Raw genomic sequence first — 13,626 nt, 5'->3', positions numbered from 1 at the left:
AATGTCACCTAAATCATATATGCTGTGACCCAAATGAGCTTTTTTCACTATAACCCAAAGTACCATGCAGGGAGCCTTCCTTGCTTTGATTCACCGCATGTGAGGACTCTTTGCTGTGTTGGCTTCTGCTGTTTCTATGCCCTGGCTATGTACTGTATGTGCAACCCCAGATCTGCTGTGCCACCTCACTTTGAGTCCCTGTTTATGCCATTTCTCAGTTGCAGAGAGGACACTCAGAATTGGATGTAATTCTGCCGTCCAGAAATTTAAATGGTGTGTTTAATTTTTCTGAAACAACATGCTTAAAAAATCAGTGATTGCCAAATCTTTTCCCCCATCTTCTACTTATGTTCATTAGAATCTAACTCTCTCTCTTTTTTTTTTTTCCCCTGGAGATTAAACCCAGGGTCTTGGGCTCATGTCTGCTAGGCAGTTGCTTTATTATCAAGCTAAAACCCCAGCCTCTCCAATTTCTTCATTTTTATCTTGATTAATTTGTTTATTGAGTCAGTTCATTTATCTTTGTGTGATCTTCAGATTCTTTGTACATATGTATTGTTTCTTCTCCCAGCTAGGTCCCATAGCATTTCAGTAAATAGCCTCATGCTAGTTAATCTTATCCCATTAAGTCCCAAGTTTTCAAATCTATGACTATTACATTTAAATTTATATAAGTGCATTAAAATAGGTTGGCAATTGAGGCTGGGGATGTGGCTCAAGCGGTGGCGTGCTCGCCTGGCATGCGTGCGGCCTGGGTTCGATCCTCAGCACCACATACAAAGAAAGATGTTGTGTCCGCCGAAAACTAAAAAAGAAATATTAAAAAAATTCTCTCTCTCTCTCTCTCTCTCTCTCTCTCTCTAAAAAAAAAAAAAATAGGTTGGCAATAAAATATACTAAATAAAAGTTATATATTAAGTATATAATTATTATAGTATTAACAAAATATATTAATACCATAATTATATCCTTACAATATATGTGTAATATAATTATATATTTAAGTTTTTATAGGTGTGCTTCTGGGACAATGGGTTAAATCATCAAGACTCCATCCTAGTTATAAATATCTCATTTCTTAGGTCTGTCCAACTCTGTATCATCTAATCTCTTTTTTCACTTATCCTGTACTTATTTTGGCAAATGCTTTGTAGAAATAGAGAAAGTTACGGTACAATCTGTTGAGTGCTGCATCATATTATATCTGACTTTGCCTAAGTTACCTTACTGCCTACCCATGACTTATGCCTAAAATTTTAAATGGAATAACTGATCATGATAAGTTTTTCTATAAAAATTATCTTTAAAAAAAAAAATCACTGTAGGCCCCAGTCACTGAGCCGCCAGCAACAACTCCGCAGCCTCCCCTTTGAGTCCCTTCACCTGCCTTCTCCTGTGTAGCCGCCTTCCACAGACCACTGCCTCCGAGGGAAAGGGAATTGTACCCTGTCTGCTATCCAGAGCCTCTACTCTTTGTACCCTTTTGCTGATGCAAGAAGGGTGACGACTGGCTTCCTGCTGGCACTGAGGATTATATTCATATGAGTTCACCAGAGAAATGGCAAGAAGACCCTGATAAGAGCAAACTAGTGAAGGTGTTTGAGAAAAAAAAAATTTGCCTGCAATGGTACTGCACTTGAGCATCCAGAATATGGAGACATAATTTAGCTGCAGGGCGACCAGCACAAGAACATGTGCCTGTTCCTGGCAGAGACTGGACTAAGGATGATCAGTTCATGGACTTTTAAGTGCTGTGGCTCACTGAAGCTTAAGTGAGGATTTTCTTACAATGAGTAGAATTGTCCTTCTGTCCCTTGCCACCAGTCTGAAAACCTCACAGCTTGTATAATGTAACCATTTGGGGGCTACTTTTAACTTGAACTAGTGTAACTTCTTCATGCAATAAACTGAAAAGAGCCATACTATCTAGTCTTGAAGTCCCTCATTTATATCAGTCAAGCAGTAGGCATCTGGTAGTGTCCAGCCTGAAATAAAACAATGTGATCATTCAGCAAAGCCCAGAGCCCCAGGATCATGTCTGGCCAGAATTTCCTCTGCTCTCCCTTAGTAGAGTATCATGACCTTAACCCTGGTGAATCAGAAGGGGATGGGGTAAGCAGCAACATCTCTTTGCCACTAGAGGGAGCCTTTGTTAATAGAAAGAGGTGCTGGTGTCCCAAACCTGCCCAAGTGGGCAGAACTTGAGGCCACCTTCCCTCCAGGGTTGCCGCCAAGATCTTTCTAACCAGACATAGTCTAACTAAGGGATGTCCAAAACAATGGAATGTGAGGCCAGCCTAAGAGCAGTTTAACTTTTGACAAGGGGTCAAATACCTAGTTGGCCTTGGAGCTTGCAGCCTATTAGCAATGGCTGCTTAGTGCCACATGAAGTGATACACTGGTTTTTGATTTTCATTTTCCCTTCCAGTTTTAATATTATGAAATGTATTTAAACCCTTGTTTAAATAAAACCTGTTTTCTTGGGTCAGGGGGAATCACTGTAGGGCTGTGGGTGTATAGTTCAGTGGTAGAGCACTTTCTTAGTATGAGGCTTTGAATTCAATCCCAGCACTGGGGGGAGGGGGGCGGAAATCTGTGAATGATAATTAGAGATGTTTTAGAAGTTAGAAGATCAAAATTGTGCATTGTGCTACATCTTTCTCATAGTATTTTTAACATATCTTCTTAGGTTTCACAAGGTTGCACAGAGAAAAAAGGGAAGTGGATGAAAAGAGTTCAGAAGTCTTTATATGGGGAAAGAGAAGTGGCTTCCAAAAAGCCCCTCCTAAGTCCTATTGCTGAGCTGCCTGAGGTCTGCGAGATGACACCTTTGGTTCCAGGCGTCCGGAGGATGTGTTCAGGTATCCCTGCTTTATCCTCGTAGTTCTGTATATGCCATCTCTTTACCCTCTTTGTTCTATTTCATCCTTTCTTCCCTATTTCCCATTCAATAAACAGTGCGTAAATAAAAGTAGTATTATTTCCCCATTACAAAGAGAATTTTAAGAAAAGGAAGCTGTAGTTTGTAGCTTTTTGAGATGGCTTGGGCTAGTGTCCGAATCTGATGGGAGCTCTGTGTCTTATCGGTAAATTCCAGCCAGACTTGCATATAATTTCAGGGGAAATAATTTCTATTTTTTCATCATTTTGCTTATTAATGCATTTTGAAGATCAAATCAATTAATATCCTAGTTAAATTAAAAAAACGGGTAGAAATTACATCTGATTTTTAATGTTTAAGTTTTAAATCCTGGCTAAATCATGCTGAAGATGACATGTGTCCATTTGATGTGTTGATTTTTTTTTAATAGAATCATTTTTAAAATAGCTGCCTTTGCCAATCATCCTTTTTACAGCCTGCCTCCTATTTGTGGTATGCTATATAGGATTTAAAATTCCTAGGATTTGAGAATGAAGCAAGCATGTGGACTCTTAGTTTCTACATGCTTCTCAGCCTGAGGATAGAGCAAGAGTTTAAATGAACGACCAACTGTCACTTGTGCCTCTCCCTGCCTTTTCATGAGGGACACCTTGTTACAGGAGGTGTGTCACCCATCTCTTTCTTAATGTGGCCTAATGCTACTTATGTTCTAAGGAATCATGCTATCTGCATTTTGAGGAAAATTCTTTGAATACTTGAAGCATTTTTTAACCAATAGTGTTACCCACTCAAAGTTCAAGACAACTTCCTCCCTTCTTTTCTTGCTTCTTTCTTTCCTTCCTCTCTGTCTCCTACCTTCTTTTCTAGTATGTTGAATTTTATGAAAAATACGAAAATACCGATTATTTTAAAGCTGTAAAAGCCCAAGTGACATATTCACTGATTGGCATTGAGTGGACCTTGACCTATGTTAATCTCTTAACTTTACATGACAGGATTTTAGTCATGGATATGTTTTCAGATTGAAACATTGTTTTTTGGATTTGTATATCTTCAATTTTTATTTTGTTTAAAATTTTTTATACTCATTTTACTAGCCAATTGAAAACACTGTTTTCTGAGATTACAGTATAAATAGTACTGAGATTTAGAACAGAGCTTAGCCTGAGTTCATTAGGTTATGTTACGTACCTCATACTTGATGATGACATTTTTTACCTATAAAGTGTCTGAAACTCGTGAAAGGCTGCGTGCAGCACACGTTGGTGGAGGATGCAGTTGAGTCAGAGGTTGAGGAATAAAGGGTAGATGTAAAGCAAACATGGTTCTGAAAGTACAGGGCACTTTGAGAGCTATGTGCCCTTTTAGTTACTGAGTCCTCAAATCCCCAAGATTTTTCCAAATTCATCTCTTTCATTGTAAATTTGTCCCTAGCATCATGAAATACAGGGACGTAGATAGAATAAGTTTTAGAAGCGTAATGTTGCCCATTTTTGGTAATTTGTTTTCAGGGAGATGGGAAATGTGGTAGCCTCATGCTAATGGACCTTGTAGTGTGGGAAGTGTGTTAGAATAGAGGAAGCAATTTAAGGTACCACTCATTTTCATAGTCAGAGGTTGTGTGCTTTATTAATTCATGCGTTGAATAGCTGTTTTCTTAACCTGAGGACTGGGAACAGCTAAGAAAGGAGGAGGAGAATGACAAATGTGGACAAGTGTAGTATAGTATTTGTAGGTTTTATAATTTTTAAAAACTTAAACGTCATGTTAATAGGACACAGTCATTTGATAAAGCACCTGTTTAATAAACTTGAGGTTCCACTGTTACTTTTTAATTAGATTTAAACATATTTATGTGCCCCTAGATGGTTGCAACTCAAATGATAAACTGGAAGAAGAGACACCTCCTAAAATTCGAGTTAAAAAAAACATTCTTTGGCCTCAGAACCCCAAAGATCTGCACGTGCAACAAGGCCTTGGTGAATCTGATGTGTATGGACTCTGCCGCTCTTACATAAAAACCTCCACGTTGCCTGGCAGTGTTACTTCTGAGGAAGACCCCAATACAAATACCGTGGACACCAAAGACAACGGGAACATTCCAAAAGCAGAAAATACGTTGGAAAGTGAAAATGAATCAAAAACTGAGACTAAGACTGAGACCGAGGACAGTCAAGCTTCTTATGCTTCTGTGATGGGAGAACACATTGTGTCAGATCACCCGAAACCTGATTTTATCCTTCAGTGCCAGGAATCTGCTGCTGCTGGTCAGAATGCAGAAAAGCTCTGTCAAACCTTGAAAATTTCAGAAGATATTAGGTATGAGAAACAAGAAGACTTAGTAGTTGCTGCCGAGGGGAAACTGCAGGGCAGCCCTTTCATGTGTGAGTCACACAAAGAATTAAATTGTTTAGAAGATGTTCTAATTGGAAATATAAAAGAAGCTAAGTGCAACAGTGATAATGTGGGAAGAAAATCCCCAGAAAATAGCATTATGAGTTGCAGAGAAAAGAAACATAGAAGACGCTCAGTGTGTTTTTCTGATGGTCAGAATCTACATTTGGAACAAAACGGGAATCACGAACCTTCCTACAGTGTGGGAAGCTCTTTAGAAATTAGTTTAGAACAAATCTTTCAGAGACAAAATGGTAAAACCAAAGTGCGACGAAGCTCAAGGTTCCAAAAAACTTCGGAAAGTGAAGGGCTTGTGTGGATATCACCTCCATGTCCTCCCACTTCCCAAAAATCAAGGAGGAGAACAATAAGTACTTTTGACTGCAGAAGCCTGGGAAATATGTCCCCTATAAAAGAAGTTCTGTCTTCCAGACAAAACCCCCGTGTGGTGGTCGCTGCCTCAGGTGAAGAGAGCAGCCAGGATCTGGCTGCTGAGTGTTGGAGCCTACCTGAGCAGAGGAGGAGGAGTAGGAGGAGCTTCTGTGCACCCACATTCTCCAGCAAGGCATAGTGTCACTCAGCCCAACCTCTGCAGGAGAAGAGCCTTTCCCAAGAGGGGAGGAAGCCCCTAGCCCACCTCCCAAGGGGTGGAGACAGGCAAAGTAAAACAGGATGCAGCCCTTCCCCAGCAGCATCTGCAGTGGATGAGGTAGCTGTCCCTGCTCAGGAGCATCTTCTCTTCCAGTTCCATCCTTTGTTCAGCTTCAGTGCCTCAAAAGTTTCAGATCAATAAAATAACTTGATTTGAACTGACTTTTAAGTAGAAATAAGTGCATTTCTGCATCATTCAAAAAAAAAATAAAAACAAAAAACATTCTGTTAAGTATGTTCTCCCCCAAAATGGTAAATGCTATTATTAGTATTTTGCCAAAAGGATTGTTTTTAGACCCAACAGTATGAGAGTACTTACTTACCAAAGAAGGTGTAGACTCTGTTGTCAAAAGCAACCTTTAGGGTTGATCCTTATTTCACAGTTTATTTTTTGCAAAAGACAAATGTATAGAAGTGTGGAACTTTATGAAGATGGAAGTAATACAAACTTAAAGGCTTAAAGTGGGGTGATAAGTGTTTTATGATATGACAGAAAAGTGCTTAAATATTTTAACAGTTAGGAAAATGGAAATTATGAAGCTTGTTTTCTCTTTGGGTTCAATTTAAGAGAAGCTTTGAAGACTTGCCTTATCTGTTTCAAATGAAATTTTTACTTCAGTAGTTAAAATCAAATTCTAAATGTGAATTTTTAGAAATTTTCAATAGCCAGAATTTTATAAATCCATCTTTATAAATGAATATATAATTTAAAAATAACATCAATATGAAAGCATTCTTTTCTTCAAACAAGATTGCTCTTTTAAAGACTGGATTCCCAAATGATTTGAATAAGTCACAGGTAGTTTGGCATTTAGTTCATGGTTTGTGGTAAAAAAAATTTTTGAAAGGTACAAACTTACTAGGAAAGTAGTTTACTAACATAATACATGGTGGTAGGTCAGTGATTTGTATTGGCACAGCATTTTCCAGCAGTTCAAACTTTTTATTTCATAATTTCCAGTACTATCACTTGTCTCAGCTTCTTTAGGTACCTTTTATAATATTTCCTGCCGACTGTTTTGGTGACAGCAGTTTGAAAATCTAAATTACTATATATCTGGAATTTGTGAATGCACATAAATCATTGTATCATTAAACAATTGTCTCTGAAATCCTTTAAATCATTAAGCTCTCCCTTGCCATAATAGCAGAAACATGTTAACAAATAGGGCTCCCTATAAATAACACAACAGGGAAGAAAGCTCCTGCTGAGCAGCCCATTTCCCCCTTGTAGATGGAGACTATTTGTTACCTCCTTGGCACCGGCAGGTCTGGAACTCCTGCTGCTAAAGGCGAATGTATTTTACATTAACACTCAAGTGATCCCCAATTTCTTCGGCTCAAGGGTGGATTGTTTAAAAATTTCTTTTATCTTTACATGTAAATTATTTATAGACCTTTTCCTTTCCCATTTATGATTTGATGTGGTTACCAAATCAGTTCCCTTGAAAACAACCAAAAAAGAAAGAACAACAAAAACTAATTAACTTCATATGAAGCTTTTTGATTTTGGTAATTTAAAAAAATTAAAAAATAATAAACCTTTTAGACACCTAAATATTAGAGGACTTTGAGTTTCAAAAACAACTTTTGTATTTCCCCTTGTTCAATACAAAGGTGAAAAGCTAATGATTGTTACTTGCCACTAGTTCTAATTTATTATGCCGACTCAACCATATTTGAATTTTTAAAAATTCACATTTAAAAAAAAATTCTCAAAAAGTGCTAATGAGGTTGGATAAAGTATTTTGATCTGTGATTTTGGCTTGGGTTTTTCTAAAGTAAACTTGTTCTCACTTTCTAACTCCTACAGCTAAAAATATAGACGCATTTTTACAAGTTCTGTTGGTTTTAAAATGTTTCATTGATAAATATTTTGATATTTATGAATAGTTTATCTACCTAAAGTCTCTGTATCAGATTTGTAAAAATTTCTGTATTTCATCAAGGCTTCCTATTTTTTTTTTCTTTTCATTAGTGGTGAAATCAAAAAGTTGACTTCAAAATAGTTTTTCCTTGCCTTGCCATTTTTTTTGCTGCAGGAACTCACCCTGCATGTTTGATCCTTTAGCTCCTCTGCCTCTGTTCCTGCAGATTCTTAAGTGTTCCAGGAGATGGCAGCATGGTATCTGAAGAACCCCCCTACTGTCTGAAACCTACAAGCCCAGGCAACTCCTATTTGCTGTTGCCGGTGCCTCCCCTTATTTTTTAATCGCAGAAATAATAGATATCTATTGAACAAGCAGAGAACTGTACAAAGCTTTGAAGCAGAAGTATTGACAACTGTCTGCCTTTCCCTCCACCCCGACAGACGTCAGTGTAGCTTCACCTTCCTGTCGAAGCTCTCTGTGTGCAAACACTGACAGCTGCCGGGGGTCTTCCAGAACTTTCTTCCATGCACAGGGAGTATGATTTTGTTGTGTGCTAACCAGGATCATGATGTGCCATTCTGCAACTCGACTTTTGTTGGTCAACAAAATACCATGAGAGTCCTTCAGTCTTGCTGTGAGCAGTCCTAGATCTTTTCAATTAAGCCTTGCATAGAATTGCATATTTTTACTATCTGTAATTCAGGTAACCATCTCCTTAGTAATGAATGGGAGTTGTCTCAAGCTTTTGCCACTGAAAATGTGGCACATGGGGCTTGTGGAAATGTAAAAGAAATTCCTCAAAATTAAAGTAAAATGGTTAATTGACTTCTCTTCCTGGATCTTAACTGGCAAGCTGCCCCTTACGTTTTCGCATCCTTGCCTTCTTTCTCTCGTTTTCTTCTGCCACTTACAGCCACTCTGCCTCTGTTTTCTCTCACTGCCCCACTTTCAGCTGGGGTGCCAGAATTGAGAAGGAGGCTTAGAACTGCTGTAATTAGGAGGCAGTGATTGATCATGCCTGGTTCATGCTGGAGAATGAAAGAGCTATTTTTTAAAAGTCTAGCCTACTGAGGTAAAATGAGTTACAGTAAAGTTACTCTTTTTGAGCAGTTTGAATTTTGGCAAATTTATAGTCCTGTGACCACTGCAGCAGTCACTGATAGAACATTTCCACTACCTGAGTCCGTCCCCTCTCCCCAAACCCATTCCTTCCTTGCTGATTTCTGTCGTTAATATTTCTCTTTCCAGAATGTCATAAAAGTGGAATCATACTGTATATAACTTTTCATGTCTGCTTTTTTGAGATTCATTTATGCTGCCTGTAGTTGATACCTGTTTGTTGCTGAGTAGTATTCCAGTTTATTGATGTACCACCACTCTGGAAATTTGGATTGTGTTTTTTAGGTAATATGAATAAAGCTGCTATAAATGTTCACGTATGGTTCTTTTTTTATATCTTAGATAAATACTTAAGAGATGGGGCTCATTTATCTTAGGTAAATACTTAGGAGACAGGGCTCTTGAACTGGATGGTTGAAATAGTTTACCTTTCTAAGGAATTGGTGTACTTTCTCATTTTGTACTCCTACCACCAGCTGTTTGTTTTCCAGTGACTGATCATGATGAACATCTTTTCCTATGCTTGTTGACAATCCTTATCATCTATGTTGTCTGTTCAAACCTTTTGCCCAAGTTACTTGGTGTTATTGTTTATTATTGAGTTGAAAGATTACTGAGTATTTGGACACAAGGGCTTTACTGGGGTTGGTTTTTTTTTTAAATTTTTTTTGGTCCAAATTTTTTTATTTTGGTGCATTATATTTTAATGGTTGCTTTTTTAAGAAAATATTTTTTTTAGTTGTAGATGGACCCTGTACCTTAATTTTATTTATTTATTTTCATGTGGTGCCTCACACTTGCTAGGCGAGCTCTGTACCACTGAGCCCACAACCCCAGCCCCTAATGGTTGCTTTTTGTGTCCTGAGAAATCTTTGCCTAACTTGAAGGTACAAAGATTTTCTATTTTCTTCTAGAAATTTTATAGATTCATTTATCATTTAAGTCTTGAGTCTCCTTTGAGTTAATCTTTGCATGTTGTGTAAGGCAAGGGTGGGGTTTTGTGTGTGTGTTTTTAGTGGAAGTCATCCAGTGCCGTTTGTTGAAAAGCTTACCCATTCCTCATTGAATTGTGTTGGGACTTTTGAAATCATTTGGCCTTATATGTGTGGTCTGTTTCTGGTCTTTATTCCATTGATCTATATGTCTGACGAGTGTTAGACCATGTTTAAAGTTCTTTGTTGGGGGCAGTAGAGGCAAAAGGTCAACCATTTCTTTCTGGGACCTTCAATTATACCCAGACCTGCATGTACTACCTTTAGGGGACAAGAAGCCAGGTTAGTCATAAAAAGTCCTCAGTAATAAGGTAAGGAGACCAGTTTCCCTGGCATGGCTGTACACTCATCCCAGTCTTCTGTAAACTAATTTACTATGGTTCGTGATTTAAAATCGTCACCCAGAGTCACTGTAAGAGTCAGTTGTCCAGAAGTAATTCTCTCTTTGGATGCTGAACTTTGGCTAGAAGAAATAAAGGGAAATTAAAATAAGTTCCAAAAGATTAAATTATAGAACTAGTTCATTTGTGTTCATAAGTTGAGTTTTTGTTATAGTTTGGTTTAGTATAAAAACTGCTCCTCTCCATACTCAAGTGAACTTAGCATTTGTGAATCATTTCTTAACATGGGAAAATTTCCCTACACCAAGTCATTCCAGGTGGGCAGATTATAGATTTATTCATACCTCTGTCAGGCATTTATTTGACAACTGTGCCAGGCATTCATTGCTAAATGTGACCATTGTCTTCTGAAGCTCAGTTTTCTTCAGGGAGGCAGAACAGCAGTCTAGGGCATGGTTATAAAGAAGTCCACTGGCGTGGCGTCTGTCTCAGAGCCACCGGCGGAAGCTCCAATGATGTCCCTTTGTTAACCACTCCTGAACCTGGTTGTTACAGGTTGGCTTCATCTCATGCAAGTTTTTAAATCATTTTTGCTTCCTTTGTATTCTTAGTGTGAATACATCTGGATGGAGCATACATCTGAAACTAGACTGCACACAGTGGATTGTATGGAACAAAATTTTAAAGTAATCTCACATGGTTATTCAACTCTCCAAGTCTGTCTGTAGAGTATGTGAAGGATTTCAACCTCAGGGTTTGAAATCCTAGATTGAGGGTGTGGGGTGGGATTAAAATTCATTTAACAAATAATTGTACATTAAAAAAAAATGGGGGTTTGGTCTTAAATTTGAGAATCACTGCATAGCCTTGATTTGGTCCTACAATTGTACCATGGCCTGACAATTTCAAGCTATCTGATATTCTGGTGTTTATTTTTGTACATCATTCAGTGCTGTCTGTTGTCTATGAAACTGAGATACAGACTACAAATAACAAGATGGCCCTAAAGGAGAAGTTGACTAATCACTGCCATTCACCGCATACACGTTTTTATTTCACATCTTCAACCAAGATCATACTTAGCCTGATTATGACCTGAAGGATTTATTGGAAAGATTTTTGGAGGTTTGAGTGAAGTTGGGATTCAAGGATTTTCTGAAACTGCTTTTATATTTGTTAAGTATTCTATCACACATGAAAAGGGGGAAATAAGTGAGCAGGCACATTAAAGAAAAATGCAGGCTTGCCTTTTACCACAAAATTTCCGACAGTTGGTGGGAGAGCTAACTTTAAAGTTTTTGTTATAGTTTGGTTTAGCATAAAAACTGTCCCTCTCCATACTCAAGTGAACTTAGCATTTCTTTCTCATTTATTCAAAGTGTACAAATTGGCTAAATTGCTTAAGTTTACATGCTGTGCTGCAAGTGGTCTGTAGGGATGCAAACAATTAGCATTTGGGGTTAGAAGAAAATTCAAATTATATAAACTTTAAAAAGTTCCAAATCCTTGTGTATGTGTGTGAATTTTTAATCTCTGAAATTTTAAAGGTAACTTTTAGATCTATTTACTACAGCTAATTTTATTTTCATGGCCTTATTCACCCACTTATTCATTCCACTTTAGTAATGTTTTGTAATTTTAAATATAGTGATTTGGTAGTGGTCTTTATGTTTTTGCCATTTAAAACCAAACCGCTAAAAGTGTTCTGTTATCCTGGATGCCAAGCAAGGAAATAAATGTCAATTTTTTTCTCTGTTTCACATCAAATAACCACTAAATAGCATCAGGTGTTTGCAAAAATAGATTCTTCTAAATGTCTGCTGCTAACAGTGGAATAATTTTTTTCAGTATAAAATTAATGTCAGGCAGTTGAAAAGTTTATAGAGAAAATGGGCAAAAGAAGATTTTGGTTCAATTACATTTGTAGTTTAGATGCCAGGGACTTAAATGTAAAGCGTAAGATTTTATGTACGATTTTATAAACATTTGAGCAAATACAATGTGTCTCCTTTTTAATTGTTCATAACAGCAATAATCCAAGGCAACCAATCTTTGTCTTTTCTTGTTTTGAGTATAAATTGGGAATGAAGATTTTTAAATATTCCCTAACTCAAACCTGAAAAACCTGGTGTTAGTCTTGGGTGATTTCCAGTGACCCTCTGCCTCCCTTCTTCCTGCCCCCTGTGTAGATTTGGAACGGGGCAGCCATTTTTGTTTTTGGAAGGGAAAGGAGACAGATATAATGAATGACTTTTATTGTGCAATATTTCAAACTCTCTTGAATGCATTCGAATGGGATGGAAACTGCTCTGCCCTGTGTCACAGCCAAGACAAACAAAACATATTCCCTAAACCTGGATGTGTGTTTCAAACTGGCAGTAGAGTTCAGCTCTCAAACAAGAATTTAGTTTGACAATTTTTAGCCCTTGTTCAACTGAATATTAGGGTAGGTCACAGCCAAAGCAAATACCATGGGGAAAAATTAATGTACATATTTACAGCTTGCAGGTGGCATTTTTTCTTAAATGTTGGAGATTTGTCTTAAGGAATTGCATTTGTGGTAATACTTTTAAATAGACTACTTTTTTTTTTTGGCTAATATTTTTAAAATGAGCTCTGATAACAGTAACTCCAAATGTAAATAAATTCTACAGAAGTCCCCAAAGAGTGATAAATGCTTGAATTTAAGTATTTAAACATTTAGAGACCACTAAGAATCTGAGAATTTTAGGAATATCAGAGCCAGCAAGAATGCCTGAAACCCCCTTGATAGCAGCCTTCTCTGCCCCCCAAAGAACCCACTCTAAGAAGCATCAATGGCCCCTTTGTAAGTCAGCCTCCCGCATTGTTTACCAAGTCCCGCCTTCCCCACTTCAGTTGTTAAGTATTTCCCCCTTTGGATCTGTGAAGAGAAAGTAATCTGTGCCATCAAGATAATCCATCTTGTACATGGTGCTTTCTGACCCTCACAAAATATATTATTAATCGCAATAATAACTTTGAATTTGTGATTACCTGCGACCAACAGGCTCTTGGTTTGTGTCTTAAGATACAATGGCAGCAAATGTGTAAGTGCAGACGATCCGAGTCTCACAGGGTAGCAAAGATTTCAGCCCACTTTTCAGGTCTTGCCTTTGAAATATAAAATCTTTTCATCAGATGTTTTGCTGAATAATATCAGACAGAAGCATTGCCTATAGATGCAAAGATTTCTACTTCCCAGGCGCTTAAAGACCAACGTAGTCCTGTGAATAGCCTAAGTGGCATTTTAAGGAGTGGATGTTTAGGTTTTGCAATTTGCCCTGAGTGGGTGAATGGATATTGTAGAAGCCCACCATGCCTGGGCTGTCAAGAGGCCAGAGAAATGTGATTTAAAA

General features: G+C 37.7%; 1 protein-coding gene across 3 annotated transcripts in view; it reads left to right on the top strand.

The window, feature by feature from the left end:
• The window catches only part of Cdca2 (cell division cycle associated 2), a 57,013-nt gene extending 47,781 nt beyond the window's left edge, over positions 1-9,232 (top strand). For 2 of the 3 annotated variants that reach the window (XM_040292735.2, XM_021719863.3), the window contains exons 14-15: positions 2,690-2,861; positions 4,747-9,232. In XM_040292735.2, the coding sequence (XP_040148669.2) occupies positions 2,690-2,861; positions 4,747-5,846 (1,272 nt within the window). In that variant the 3' untranslated portion in view covers positions 5,847-9,232. Of the gene's footprint in view, positions 1-1,325; positions 2,628-2,689; positions 2,862-4,746 lie in introns of those variants that run through there. The other variant, XM_040292772.2, reaches the window with a different exon arrangement.
• Positions 9,233-13,626: the final 4,394 nt, after the last annotated feature.

Source organism: Ictidomys tridecemlineatus, chromosome 14 (assembly GCF_052094955.1).
Source record: "Ictidomys tridecemlineatus isolate mIctTri1 chromosome 14, mIctTri1.hap1, whole genome shotgun sequence".
In the NCBI taxonomy this organism is placed as follows: Eukaryota; Metazoa; Chordata; class Mammalia; order Rodentia; family Sciuridae; genus Ictidomys; species Ictidomys tridecemlineatus.
This window is presented reverse-complemented; position numbering and strand designations above follow the sequence as displayed.